We start from the raw sequence: 15,247 nt of genomic DNA on the forward strand, positions 1-15,247 counted from the left end.
CTGCCTATTAATATTCTATTAGGTACCATCCATATTTTTAAATAAAGCCAATACAGAGATGGTCACAAAAAACCCAGCTGGGTTTACATAACATACTTATTCATTTCTATTTTTGTTTTCAGATGAAATTAACATGAAAAGATATTCTCAGTTCACATGTGATCCAAGCTGTCTGTTAAAGTTTAAAAAATCTTAAATCTTCTTAATATTCTGCATTCTTACCAAAAATTCATAAAAAAACAAGAGTCTGCCCTAGAATATAGACTGAATTTTAAAATAAGGATAATTCTTTCACCGTGACCAGATCATTGGAATAAATGTTTCTGTGAGCCATGTTTCTACGGAACAGGGAAGGGTCCCATTGTTTCCACACCCTCGGCTTCCCTGAAACCTGGTGACCAACGGTAGGACTCACTTTTGAACTATCCGATGATTCACTCTGGTCAAGGGGGAACAAACGAAAGACCAACAATAGGACACCGAAATACGAGAGCCTGTCTCTTTCCCCAAGGCACAGATTCCATCGGCTGGTCAAATCCTTGGGTCCATTTGTGTGAAAGATCCAGTGTCAGGGGCTTCCTTTACCAGCCTCATTCACATCTTGGTCTCTTAAACACTGACCAGGTCAACTACCCTCATTCTAGGTGTATGATTTCTTTGTGGCCAAACTCATAAAACACTCACTAGAGTGTGTTAGCTGTGCCTACAACTCACATGGGCTAACTAGTCAACTTATCCTAAAAATAAAATCTGGATTGATTTTATTTTGTGATGGCCACCTGAGCCCTCTCAGTGCCCTAGGAGCTAGAATCTTCTTGACTGAGTATTTTCTGCTTAAAGAGAATTGAGAAAAGGTCTTAGTAGCTTATGATTTGGAAATGCATAGATTAAACTTTCAGAGTGTGAAAAACCATCCTTTTCAGTTGTTTTTCTAACAAATACCCAAAGTATTTAAAAAGGAATGAGAAGCCAAGGGGTCAAGGAAACAAACCAGAAATTCAGCAGAGTAGGACACAGCCTGTGGATTGACAGGCAAAGGGAGGAAGCAGATCCCAAAGCTGAGATCACCTGCGGAAGTTGAAACAGACAGGGGTGCCTGGATGGATTCATGAAGGACACTCTTCCCAGGGCAGAGAAAGAAATTCCCTGACTTCTCCTTTCCTCCTGTCCTTCAGTCTTGCTGGATCTCATATTATGCAAAGCAGCTAGCGGTCAGCTAACACCAGCTTGAGAAACATGGCCCACAGGAGTCTGTCCATCTACCATTTTCCAAGCAAAGCAGGGGCTGGATCTCACGGTAAACTGGTCAAGGACTGGCATAGGAACACTAGCAGGGCTGCAAACATACCAGGAACTGAGACATCAGAGGGGACTCGGGTCTAGTTACCGATGAGGGGCAGACACAGGGATCAGAGCCCAGGCAAATCAGACCACAGCTGGCCAGGGGTGAGGCCTGGGTGCTGAGGCTCAGCCAGTCTCTGGGTAGACACAGTCACATGACCAAGGCTCACCTGGCAGGTAACCTATCCCCTCAGGACAGAGCCAGGGCCCTTTCAGGATTGGCAGGCAGGATGGATCACGAGCCAACTAGGAGAAGGATTGGCAGGCAGGATGGATCACGAGCCAACTAGGAGAAGGGATACAGGAGAGAGCACTATCACAGATCATAACGTACAGATGGGCTCTGGGGGGGCAGGCCCTGGAAAATACCAGGGATTACTGCCCAGAAGGGCCTGGTGGGGGAGGAAGGGGGCTTCAGTCTAATCTATGTTATTTTTTTTTAAAGGGGGGAATATGGAATTTTATATAAAATTTAAAAATCATGTTAAGAAGGAAAAAAAGAACAGGCAAAAGTACATTTTCTCCTTCAATATAGGGTGTAAGATCAATGGAGTTAAAAATTAAAAAGACTTTGGAGGTAGAAGACAAGGGAGCTGGGACAGATCGCCAGCCTCCCAGTGGAGAGAGAAGGAGCACAGTTGTTAATACCCTGTAGGAGTGACGAGCTTTCTCTCCCTTTAATCATAAAATGAAATTTTGTATTTGAAACCAATTCAGTCTCTAATTGAGAGCAACCATGGTTACTGCTTTTCAAAAAAAATTGCTATTTTCAAAGAATTCTGTGGTTTCTCTGAAGAAAGGCAATACTTTATTTCCAAGAAATAAGAAGCACAACATTTAAATTGTTTAGCAAGTGTAATAACCCATCATTATTACAGATTGGGTATCAAAATCAAGTGAATACTTTAGAGTGAAAAATCCAAATGACAGTCACCGGACTCAGAGCAGGAGACCTCTTCTGGGAATGTGGAGAGACGTGAGAGGCAGATAAATCAGCCAGTTTCCAATCAAGACACTGGACCAGCAATTCATTCTCCCCTTCAAATTATATCCGAGAGGCTAAGCCCTGGAAATCCACTCTCTACTTTCTGATGCTACAAAGGTTTAAAAATTTGAAAACTAAATGCCATGCTATATACTCTCTGGGCACTTCATAAACACTTGTTGACTGATGGGCCAACTGAAACTGATGAAATATATTATTGTTCACTTGCTAAGAACTCCCTCCACTTTCAGGTATCTGTGGGTAATTACATTAGGATCATGCAGCTGCCAGACACAGCACCTCCATTTCCTTCCTCCTCTGCAACAAAGAACAAAAAGACCCAAGCAGGAAATTCTACTTTGCACTGAGCCTGGCCCCTTTATTGCCTGAGACAAGTTAGTCTAAGTCCAACTCTAGGAAGGGGAACTTGGCACCCTGATGCCTCAATCACCTCAGTTCTGGCCCAGAAGGTGCTGGGGTGGGAGGTGGGTCATTTTATTTTCCAACCCTCTGTGGAAATAACGTACAAAAATACAAAATATCACCACAAGGTGCTAAGCTGTAAATATGTCATCAGACATACCAATTTAAGAAGAAACTGATCGGCAGTACAGCCTCTACTGGTTCCTGAAAGAGAATAATTTATCTCTGGCACCCAGCAGCCTCTGCTTCCACATCCAAACCTTGCTTACTAGCACCACTGTTAATAGGTTACAATGGAAAACTGTTACAGTTTCTCACTGATCATCTCATGTGAACCTTGCCATAAATCTGTGAGGTAGGTAGGGCCAGTATCACCACTGCTGTTGACTAAAGCCCCTATTCCTGATTCATTCATCACCGCAAACTACCTACCTCTCCATTTACAAACTAAAGTGGGGAAAATATACTATCTAGGAAAGGTGGATGGGGCCAGGGGGAAGCAGTCCAGACCAGAATCTTCACAAATGCAACTTCTTAAAACTGACACAGAAAGAAAAAGCCCTATATCCCTTATAGAAACAGAATTTATAATTTAAAACTTCCCACAAAGAAAGCCCTAGACCTAGGTACGATCACTACTAATGCTATCAAACATTGAAAGAAAAATAATACCAATAATATACAACACTTTCAAAAAAGAAGAAGACTGGAATACTCTCAGCTTGTATTATAAGGTGAGCATAACCCTGACACAAAACCAGGCAAAGACATGACAAGGAGAGAAAATTAAAACTCACAATCCCTAATGCACCAAGGGATATTAGCAAACTGAATATAGCCGCATATTAAAGAAATACATGATGACCAAGTGAAATTTGTCTCAGGGAAGCAAAGTTGTTTTAATATAAAAAAACAAGTCAATCAACATTAATAATATACCACACTAATATGGGCCTCCCCTGGTGGTGCAGTGGTTGAGCGCTGGGTTGTGAGGCTACCCGCAGCCTCTGCAGCGCCAGTTCGATCCCCGGCCACCGGCGAGGGTCCCACAAAAAAATAAATAAATAAATAAATAAGTAATAATAATAATAATAATATACCACACTAATAGATTAAAGAAGAAAAATCACATCTCAAGGCAATAAAGGTAGAAAAGACACTTGACAAAAATAATATTCATTTCTGATAAGAATTATCAGCAAGCAAGGAACGCAAGGTAACTTTCTCAACATGCTAAAGAGTTTGCAAAGATGGACTGGAGCAGGAAAAACTTTTGGAGTAAATTGGGAGGAGGGAGCCAAGATAAAGGAGAAAAACTCTGGAAAGGGCAGTCTCATGTCAAAAGAGCAGAGGATTTCAAGAAGAAAACAGTCTACGGTATTGCATGGATATATCAAGAACAAAGAAAACCAATCAACAAATTAACAAGTTACAAAAAAAGGCAAAACTTGATGAATTTTTCCAAGGCTTACTGCCTGATCTTCAAACTAAGACTCCATTATTTCTAATTCGTACAGTAGAAAGCCTAAAGTTTTGAATAAAGCCAGTGTTCAATGACTATTAATTGAATGAATTCATCAATACACATGTCAGACCCTGATACTCCTTGATCACTGAACTTGACCTGACTCCAGTCTCCTTCTGAGATTAGTCCTAACAGTAATAAAGAAAGGATTTTAAAACAATAAAAAGTTCAATAGACTTTCACACTGTTTACAGTTATACTGTTTCTCTTGTGCCATAACACTTAAAAAGAGCAGGACAAATGTTCATCAAATTTGGAAGTTATATTTGGAATGATCTGACTTAAATATGTACTATGAAAATTAACAAGAAATTAATTTCAGGGAACCATGAGAATACCCCCAAAAGACAGCCTAAACAGAGCAACTGAAACTGAAGAATAGAGAACCCTAGAGGCTTGCAGATCACACAAGCTAAGACACTGCAAGACAAATAGCAAATAGTGGTTTGGGGCACAAATCAAGTTAGGGGACAGGTGATATGAATTATGGGCAGTGATTTGCAGTCAAACTGCTACTCAGAAGAAAACTCTGTATCGCACGCTTCAGGCAGAAGAAAGGAGAGATTCATTGAGTAAGTGGTAGTAAATAACTTTCTAGAGTAAATCAGATTAGTATAAATAATAACCACCATTACCACTTACTAAAGGATTGTTATTTGCCAGACAAATGTTCTATCTCATTTTACCTTTACGACAACCCTGTGAGGACAGAATTCTTTTATTATCTTTATTTTAAAGATGAGGAAAGTGAAATTCAGAGGCATTAAATGACTTGTGCAGGGTGACCTAATTAGAAAATGATAGCATAAGGTTCAAACCTAGGTTGTCTAAGTCCTGAGTCCAGCCTGACCTTGAGCTTCAGTTACTTAGGGGACTCCATTTTGGTTTCTAGACCTAAGCTGCCTATGAGAGTCCCAACACCTCTGAGTCTGGGACTCTACCTTGAGCTTTCTCTGTAACATCTCTCCCACCCAAGGGAATTAGAATTCCACCTACACCTTCTCAAGAACTACCTATTTGCTAACAGGCTTCCCTGCACCCTATATAAATGCTATAAAAGCTTAAGCCTCAGCAACTTGCCTGAACTCCTAATTGTCCAGAATAACTTGGCATAAGTAAAAAAGTAAGATAACTCCAGCTGAAGAATCACAGTTAGATAAAGAATTATACTTCAGGAAGAGAGCCATTCATTCTGCACCACCTCTTTCTAATAAACATAGCAGAAATGATGGAAAGCAGTGTCTGGGAAAAATAACATCTGACATAAACCAGACAAACACCTTTAGCCATTGTAAAGTAGAATGCAAATCTCTGAATTTGATAGGATAAAGTTCTTAACTCTTCAAAGTAACCAAAACACATTATAACTTAACTTCCTTTTTAGGAATATTTCTTGCTGCCGATGTCTGTTTGGCATAAATTCTCAAAACAATTTTGACAACGGATGCACTTACCTTTCTAAAAGAAAATCTTTACAAAGAACTGGGAGGTAGCAGATATCATTTGTACAGGCCCTGACAGATTAATAACAGCAACAGGCAGTGGGAGTGCCCATAAATGTTTAACGATTGGTGCTCTGGAGGGAAAAATCTGATTTGTAAGGTTTGCTGATTTCCATGGTATAAATATTCCACCATAGTGGATTTCAAGTTACAAAGGTGAAGAATAAAAACAAGTTTGGGCAGAGAGCTCCACAGCAGGCTCTCAGGGGCTGGGATAAATCGACAATCACTGTACTCTGTTAAGTGCTACGCACTGGCTATGTGCTAAGTACAGCCTCACAGTCACCGTCTTTGAATCCCGCAACAGGCAAATGGGTGGGTACTATTTTATACCCATTTTACAGATGAGAAAGTTCTGTCTTAGAGAGATTAAGTAACTAGTCAAAGGTCACATAGCTAGTAACCGTTAGAGCTATTTAGCCTTTGAATCCTGTCCTCTGATCAATGGTCCATGCTCTCAGTCTCTCTTCAGTTCCGCCTCTCTCTGAAAGTGGTTATTACTACTAAAAAGTAAAGGCTCTGGGGTAACTGGGAGTGGGGTAACTGGAGCTAACCCACATCAGTCAAGGAAGAGTCTTTTTCCTCCTCTCTCCCAGGGACTTTCACTTGTCATTCCAGACCATGTCAGATGCAACCTCTTTAGTGGAGCCTCTTCCAGCCCCCCCAGATTTGTTACTCCCCAAATATTTTCTCATAAAAAATTTATTTCTCCCATTTACCTTTTCTATTATATCAAACAGAAAAGAGAAAAGTCTTTTGGGGCCCTGCCACCTACTCAGAGCATTTGATTCATATTTGTACTCTCAGACTCAGCCCCCTTACAATGATTATTTATGTGCTTCATCCCCACCAGACTGTGACATCCTCCTGGGAAGATACTGTATGGTACCCACATTTATAGCAACCTTTTACCCCCCACCTCATCTCCATCCCTAGCATCTCCATCCCTAGCAACACCCAGCAGCCCCCCAACCCCCGCTCCCTGATTTAGAGGTTTTGTCATAGTTTCTTCTAGTTCACAGAGATCTTTGCATTTATCTGAGGAGCTGTCTTCATCTTAACTAAAATTGGCTTTTTCATTTGTCTTGAACACTCACGACTCTGTTCTTGAGTCCTGAGCAGGACAGCAAAGGGCCCTCCCAGCAGCCATCTTTCCTTACCTGCATCCCTCTCATGCTCTGGAACCGAGCCATGGTGTCGCTGAGTGTGTACACGCGCACATGGCCCATGTGCAGCTTGCCAGAAGGGTATGGAAACATGGAAAGCACGTAAAACTTGGGCTTTGATTTCTAAGAAAGTGACAAAGAATAACAATGAGTATTGATTAAGCATTCCCGAGAATCCTGCATGCATATATTTGGTACTTTACTAAAGGTAATAATTTAACATTTTCCATTCCTATAATGTAAATGGACAATTGGTCAGTAACCAAAATTCAAAGCCCTGACTTAAGAATGTCAAGTCAAAGAGTGTCAAAAAGAATGTCAAATAACCTCAAAGGGCTAGTTACCCATATGTTTTTCTCTTTTAAAAGCTTCGCTTTGAAGAGAGCCTCTATCTAGATCTTAAGGAATTATATGCTTTCCCAAATGAAGCTGTAACATATACGTTCATATAATTCAAGGAAATAATAACTGAAGCAATAGATGTGACATCTGAAAATGGAGCCCCCTCCAAAATGCCTGTAGCAATGTTCAGACTTGTATGCAGCAATAAAAGGAAGAGACTAAGGCGCCGGTTTGAGTCCTGGGTTCCAATATTGTGAGCTTATCTTTCAATAGAAAAAACTGAAATGAGAAGGTAATAAGAAAATCTTAGCCAACAAAGGGAGAAGGTAGTTTCTTCCCAGAGTAATCTCTGGGCAGCCTCAGACCTGGGTTATATAACTGTTTAGCTTCCAAAGACACAGCTTCATCATGAGAAACACAGAAAAATCGTACATGAATCTGGAGAGAATAACACTGGCAGGGAGTCCTTATTGATCACTGACTTTTGGCACCTTAGTTCTTCCGCTGGTGAGTGGTGAGTGCTGTCATGAGTTCTGTCTGCACTGAAGGGATACAGCCCCCAAGGGAAGAAGGTAGTTATTTGATTTATTGGAAACACTGTTCAAGGGAACTGTTTTCTTCTCTTTTTTTTTTCCTTTTTAGGTGAGTAAAAAATAAGGCTTTCTTGTAGGTGCCAGTACACGCTCCAGAGTGAGTGCGCAGTCAGAAGTACCTAGGACTTCGTGTTCATCAGTTCTTTCACCCTCCACCTCCAGCAGTTTAATAACCGTGGGATAAATGTCTGCTGGCCTTTGTGTCCCAAAAGCCTGATAACTGCCTCTTATTACTGGAAAGGGCATGTTCCCCAATGACTTCACAAATCCTGGCCAGGTAAAGGGAGTGTTTCCGCTACAGAGCTTTGAACCCCCCTATTGGGGGTTCCCAAGGAATGGAAAAACAACTGGTTCATAGCTTCTGTTTGGTGACTGAGGATCAGACTCTCTAATACCATCACTATTTTTTTTTATTTCAGCCTTCTGTTGTTCCTTTCAGTCCTTATTCTCTCCCTAGAGCTCTACCAGAGTTCCTTAAAGCTTTGCTTCCTCCAAAGTATGAAAACAAATGTAAGACAGAATATTTATGACTCTTCTCTTGTGCACAGTGTGTGGGGTTATAGCGTTTGTTTAGTATTTGCATGTCTGATAGTTGACAATCAACTATAATCAGGGGAGCAGAAGAAACCAGAAATCAAATTATTTCCAAATCTCATTTGACCTCTTGCTTTAAACTTCCTTGGCAAAGAAGTTAAACAAACGTTTAACAGAGCAACTAACATGAGAAATTACCCAGAGGTTAAAGTCAAGCTACACAAAGGAAGAAAGGGGGGAAAGAACAAATAAGGAGCTTAAATAATATACAATATAAAAATTCATCTTGAAATGCTGAAGTGACAATTGCAATTAATTTATATAAATGGATGGAAAACAGCGTAGTGATCACATCCTTAAATTGGAAACTGTGGAGCCTTAATTCTTAGGAAAACATCAGGAGTCTGAGGGATGACCTGACCTGAGGTCAGGAGTCAGTGGGGAACCAGGACTTACCCTCTTTAAGAAGTAAAGTGAGGGCCTCCCTGGTGGCCTAGAGGTTAAATCTCAGTGTTATCACCCCTATGGCCTGAGTTACAAATGTATGGCGCAGCAGACCTCTCCTGTCTCTCCTGTTGCTCCCCTTAGCAGTGTCTCTGGCATACACCCCAGTTCTTCTATGCAAAAAAAAAATAAATAAAAAAGAAGTAAAGTGACTGATAATCTCTCCGCTTGTAAATAAGTTCCTCAAAGAACGTTGTAATATCTCATTCTGTTGCTTGGTAAAAAATTGGAAGCAAACTGTTCACTCTACTCAAACCTTACTCCATGCAACAGATTAGACCTAGTGTCTTGTCTCTAGGAATTTTTAGGGACCGGAACAGCTGCGATAGAGTTCTTTGGGATCCGAAAAAACAATAAATTTAAAAAACAGTAGAATCCTTAAGACAATCTATTTTCTAGTTTTTCACTTTAATGTTTTTGTAATACACCTATTATTCTTTTATTATAATGACCTTATTTTATTATAGTGATATATTTATTTTTGTATTATGTTTATTTAACAATCCATTTTTTAAAAGATTTATTTATGCATACAAGAGCTGGGGTACAGGCCAGAGGTGTGGGGGGTGAGAGGATTCACCAGAGACAGAGTGGGGAACAGAACAGGCAGACTGCCTGCAGTACACTGCTGAGGGGAGCAGCGGGCAAGACAAGAGAGGTCTGCCTCGCCATGTGGGTTGCTCCCCAGCTGGTCGGGGATCGAACTCGTGCTGCAGAGGCCGTGGACCACCTCACAGTGCAGTGCTTAACCCCTTGCGCCACCAGGGAGGCCCCTTAACAATCAATTTTGCTCCAAACATTTCCACATATAACTTCTTCACCAACATCTCTTTTTTTGTATGTCTGGCCAACAAAAATTAAATAGCAAAATTGAGTGATTCTTCATATACCAGCTAAGTCAAACTCAAAACTGAGTTTATAGAAGATATACAGAAAAGATTTTAATATTTGTTTATTGCAGAAAAGGCAGCCAGCTTACTGACTACCCTTGCCGTTTGCTTTTCAGTGTGAATTAAGTCATTTTCTTTTGTGACAATGAAATGATTTCCATCCTCTGGGGGTGGAAAAGAGAGAAATTATGGGAGCTTATGTTCTAATTGAGCAGGAATATGATTGAAAGGGAAATTTTCATAATTACATAAAAGTATAAGAATTTAAGCTTTAAAAGAAATTAAGACTGTAAGCGATGGGTAAAGGATGGTTTTTATAAGTGGATTCTATTATTTCTATCAGCTTCTAATGTCAGGACAAAGATAACTTTGCCTCTTTATAGATCATGTTCCAGAGCTGCAGCTGAACTTAGAGAGTGGCAGAGAGAAGGAGCATCCACTAAGAGCCAGAATCTGTTCTAGTACTAGTTTTGCCACTAGCTAGGAGACCTTAGGCAAATTTCTTTGCCTTTCTGAGCTCAGTTTATAATTTGTATATCAAAGGTGAGGCAAAAGCAGGTTCTAGATGAAAGCATAGGCATCAAATATGTCTGGGTTTGAATCCTGGCTCTGCCATGTATTAGCTGTACATTTCAACAAATTACCAAACCTCCCTGAGCCTCAGCTTTTTTACACCAAAAATGGGGATAATTCCTACTTTGGCCGTTGTTTCAGGATTAAATGAGATAATAAATGGAAAGATGAGGTGTGGCACATAATAAGGTGCCCACTAAATGGAAGTTCTTTTTATAATGATGTTTGTGAGGATGAGGGCAAGACAGTCAACAGCTAGAAACTCACTTGAGTACATTTCAAACGTATCTAACCCCCAAGTTTTAGATTCAAAGCCCTCCAGCACCCTGTCATATTCTCAGTTCCTGACAAAGACATACCAGACATTTTTATTCTCTTCTATTGCATAACACTTGAGCTTGTAAAATGTGTTCAGCCATATTTTTTCATGTAATTTTTTCAAAAAATTCTGTGAGGTAAACAATGCGGGGGACCTGCGGATCAAGGAGGTTAAATGATGTGGCCGAGATGACACTGATTTCTTGGGGCACAGCTAGTCTTGGCGGCCCAGGCTCCCATCACCATTGAGTGTACACCTGACTTTACCATTCCCTGGTAGAAACCCTAACAGAGAGCCATCCAGTCATCAGGGATCGCCACAATGCCTCTTATTGTCCCTTAATTCAACATCCCTGGTTCCCAGTTATTGAAATTTATTTTGATCCATTTAACTTTTATAGAAAGTATGCCCTAAGAAGAGTGAGATGCCAAAAAACCCACAAGCTACAATTTCAGAATGTTTGGAAGTCATTAAATTATCATCTAAACCACAAGGAAGAAAAAAATAAGCAAAGCTAATTTTATGCTCTTGGTTCAGAATTAAACTCCTCCTCAGGCTTGTTTCCAAAATACATTCAGTTACATTCATCTGGTCATGCTGACACAAAGACTTTTTACTTCCTAATGAAGTAAAAATTAAGCTTCTATTTACAATTATTTATTACATTCAAACCTTCATTTTTTATCATTTCATTGTACTTGTTATATGCTACGTCTCTTTCAAGATCAGAGTTTATTTCTAACTGATGACCAAAAAAAGCCCCCCTTCCATCTACTACAACAAGCTGTCCCCACATTGTCCATATGACCAATCTCACAGAAAGGATGAGCGTGCTAAGCGTGACAATCAGAGGATGGGGCAAAGGGAATCTCACGAAAAGCAGTCTTGTGCAGCTAAACTTAAAAAGCTCTTTGCCTTCAGTCTAATTTCTGTAATTAAACAGGTTCTATGTTATTTGACTGGAAACTATTACAAAAAGATGATTACAATTTAGAACAAAGGTACCTTATTGTGCTCTGCTCTGATTCAACATTTCATGTGACAAATCACATCTCCAATTTGTCATTTTGACTAATATCAACAAGTAAGGGTTAACACATTCAAGACAGAGCCCCAATAGGCTGGTCTCCCAGAGAAGGAGCTGAACTCCAACAGAGGGTTCCATGGAAACTGGCTACAGACAAGTACTTAACACAATTTATTCCAGTGGAGTGCTGAGCTGGTGCATATGAACCAGACGCCAAGGATCTACTAACCATACAGCTACTACTGGAAGGCTGGTCCCCAGCCCCAGATCACACCATGATGCCAAGGTGGCAGAACAGGGTTGAAGGCCAAAATCATGCCAGGTAAAGAGCAGGTACTTTTCAGAATATGCAACTTAAAAGTCCTACAGCTTGAGGAGCTGCACTCCTGGAGTCTCCCATCTGACCCTGCTATATCTCCTGGCTTGATGAGTTTCCCTAGTAATGCTGCTCCCAGGAATGCCAGTATGGCACTATCTGCATGTACCTTGTATGCCCACCCACCATATTGAAACCCTTCAAAATGTTATTCCTCCCTCATTTCATTCACCCCTCACAAGCATCCTAAGAAGCAGGGGAGCAATGTCGTCAGCACTGTCCATTTTAGATTAGGAAACTGAAGCACAGAGACTCAATCATTTGGTTCTGGGTGACATAATTAACAGCTCGTTTGAACCCAGGCCCTCTATCTCAACCCTCTCAAAATACTCACATCTGCTTCCAAAATTTTGGAGGCCTGTTCTTTTATTCGTTGATGCCACCATTTCTCTACATCCTTTCTTGTCTGCAATGTATACTCTTTAGTCCACTTGCCCGTGGCACTGTAAATACTTCTGCTACATCCTGGAATCACCTGCCTTCCCCATATGATGACCTCTGGTCCACTATTCAGCTGCTTTTTCAGAAGAGAGGCATAAAGACCTAGTCTCTGCCAAGCGGAAGCCATTCTTCGGAAGGTGGGAAGGCCTGCAAAAGAGGGCAGAAGTGTGCTCAGGAGCTGCAGGGACACCCCTCTCACCCCCTCCCTCCCCCAGCTTGCCCTTCCATTCAGCACAGACCAGTGTTCCCAGCCCTTCCACATGTTCTTATTCTTTTGATGATATCTTTCCTTGAAAAAAATACTTCAGAAGTTCAACTAAGCTAAACACACACTTTTTATGAATATGTAAATGTGCTCAGTACCCTCCCATACCAAAGATTCCAAAACCTTATTGGAACAAATGGAGACCACCACCAGAGCCAGCTCCTGCCTGACCTCACAGATGGGGTATAACAGATTGTATGGGGTGTAGCAGTGGGAGGGTGTAGCAGTGGGACCTTCCTTCCCTCCCATTTAAGCCAGCTCAGGGTTTGCCCAGCAGGCTTCATAAGAACTCCAAACACATCTTGGTTTGGCCTTAGGCTCAAATATCAGAAGGGTCTGAACATAGGTCTCCCCAGAGGACTGGAGACTTGGAGCTACTATTGGCATTTTTTTAATATATATTATAAGTTTAAAACACCCAGTAGCCTGAGCCAGAAAACAAACATTTTAGAAGACTATTTATTTAATTCTTCATCCATTTACCAAATATTTATTGAATAGATCCATTTGCTGTTCAAGGCACTGGGGATACAGCAGTGAACAAAATCAAAGTCTCTTCTCTCTTGTCACTTACATACCAATAGAGAAAAACAAATAAATATATAATATGTATGTATGTATGTATAATAGTGATGAGTGCAATGGGCTTTTTTCGGAATGCAATCCATACTTTGGGGACCACAAGTATATTCAGTTGTGATTCAAAATTCAACTTGAATGCTTCATTGTTTTCCTCCACATGTGAATTTCAGCAATGACCACGTGGAAGAAGTTTCATGTTTTATTACTATTTAAAAGGTTGAGGTGACAGTTCATCAAATTTTTAAGGTTTATGACTAAAGCTCTTGCTTTCACTTTCTACCTTCTTACAGAACAGCAGTGGAGAAGTTCTACAGCATATAAATAGGTGAAGATATCCTTCAAAATGAAGAAAGCAGAACCTGGCATCCTACAGCTGGTGTTAATTCTTTGACTCTCAAAAACACTTCCATATTTACTAGGGTTTGGCCTGTCTCACAAAGGTACTTGGTCCTGAATGTTGCCAAAGAGGGTACATTATAGGTTGATACAAGTGGGTTTCACACTCATACAAAATAGCATTATTGTTGGCATTTTACAAGTTTATCTGCCAAAGTTCTTGACATACCAACTCTCTCTGTACATAACACCCCTTACTTCTTTGGGAATAGAATCAGACCAAAAAAAAGGTTCCCATAAAGAAATGCCCTATCTCTTGGGCTTGGCTATTTTAAAGTGTGTAAAAAGTGACTGCAGATATTAGAGCAAACTACTCATGTTGAAAATCAGTATTTTAAATGACCAAGCTACTACATAGACCCTTAGTACAATTAAGGCGATTGTATTTATTTTTAAGGGTTGGGTTTCTGTATAATTAGAACTATAATTAGGCAAGGGTTTTCTGGCTTTCTTGCTAAATCACCATTTCCATATCTTTGCAATCCAAGAATGCCATTTTGGCAGAAAGAAAACAGAGTACTTCCATTTCTACAATCCCTAAGACCATATAAGGAGAGAATTTTGGGCTATCTTCTCAAATACAATCAATGGGAAGCAACAAAATTATAAAAATACAAACTGCAGTCAGTCTCAAAAGTTCTTGGTTTCAATGCTGGTCAGCCATTGTGACAAATGAAATATCAGGGGATTCAGACAGATCAGCAATATGATTAATGAGGAGGAAGGTCATACTCTCATTTAAAATGCTAGTCCTGTCTTTATCACTTACTGATAACAAGCACCAAATCATAAACAACACATAACATTCCCTGTCTGCACAAGAATAAGCTTTCTAAAAATGTTTATAAAATACCTGGTTCACTAATAACCTTTCCTTTGCCTAAACCAATGATATAGGCTGGAGAATCCTGAAACAGATATGGGCATTTAAACGACGTTAAAGTTCATATTGAAAAAAGCAAAAGCAGATTAGGAAGAGATAGATTATTCAACGAATGTGGAGAAAACTCAAATTAAAGCTTCACCTCAAACCATAAACCAGAATAAATTCCATATAAAGAATTTTTTAAGGGGCCTCCCTGGAGGTGCTAGCGGTTAAGTCTCAGCACTATGAAGCTATCAGCAGCTACTGCACCACTAGTTAGATCCCAGGCTAGGACATTAACTCACATGGAGCAGCAGACCTTTCCTGTCTTGCCCGGTGCTCCCCTCAGCAGTGTATTTCAGTAGATCTGCCTGTTCTGCTCTCCACTCTCTCTGATGAAACCTCTCACCCCCTATACTTCTGGCCTACACCCCAGCTCTTGTATACATAAATAAATAAATCTTTTTAAAAAACAAATTTTTTAAGTATACCATAAAACAAGACAAAAATCTTCCCAAGGTATTATGCTTAGGACATAGCATTCACAAAGGAATATATCAATAAATCTGACTCTTTAAAAATGTAAAATATTTGGATA

General features: G+C 40.2%; 1 protein-coding gene across 1 annotated transcript in view; it reads right to left on the reverse strand.

The window, feature by feature from the left end:
• Window positions 1-12,668, reverse strand: part of LARS2 (leucyl-tRNA synthetase 2, mitochondrial) — a gene marked incomplete at both ends in the record, with an annotated part of 122,291 nt that extends 109,623 nt beyond the window's left edge. Inside the window, 2 exons of the mRNA XM_084247783.1 lie at window positions 6,937-7,065; window positions 12,435-12,668. Coding sequence (XP_084103909.1) covers window positions 6,937-7,065; window positions 12,435-12,668 — 363 coding nt within the window. The remainder of the gene's footprint in view (window positions 1-6,936; window positions 7,066-12,434) is intronic.
• Window positions 12,669-15,247: the final 2,579 nt, after the last annotated feature.

The sequence above is a fragment of the Talpa europaea genome, assembly GCF_964194135.1.
Source record: "Talpa europaea genome assembly, chromosome: 11".
Taxonomy (NCBI): domain Eukaryota; kingdom Metazoa; phylum Chordata; class Mammalia; order Eulipotyphla; family Talpidae; genus Talpa; species Talpa europaea.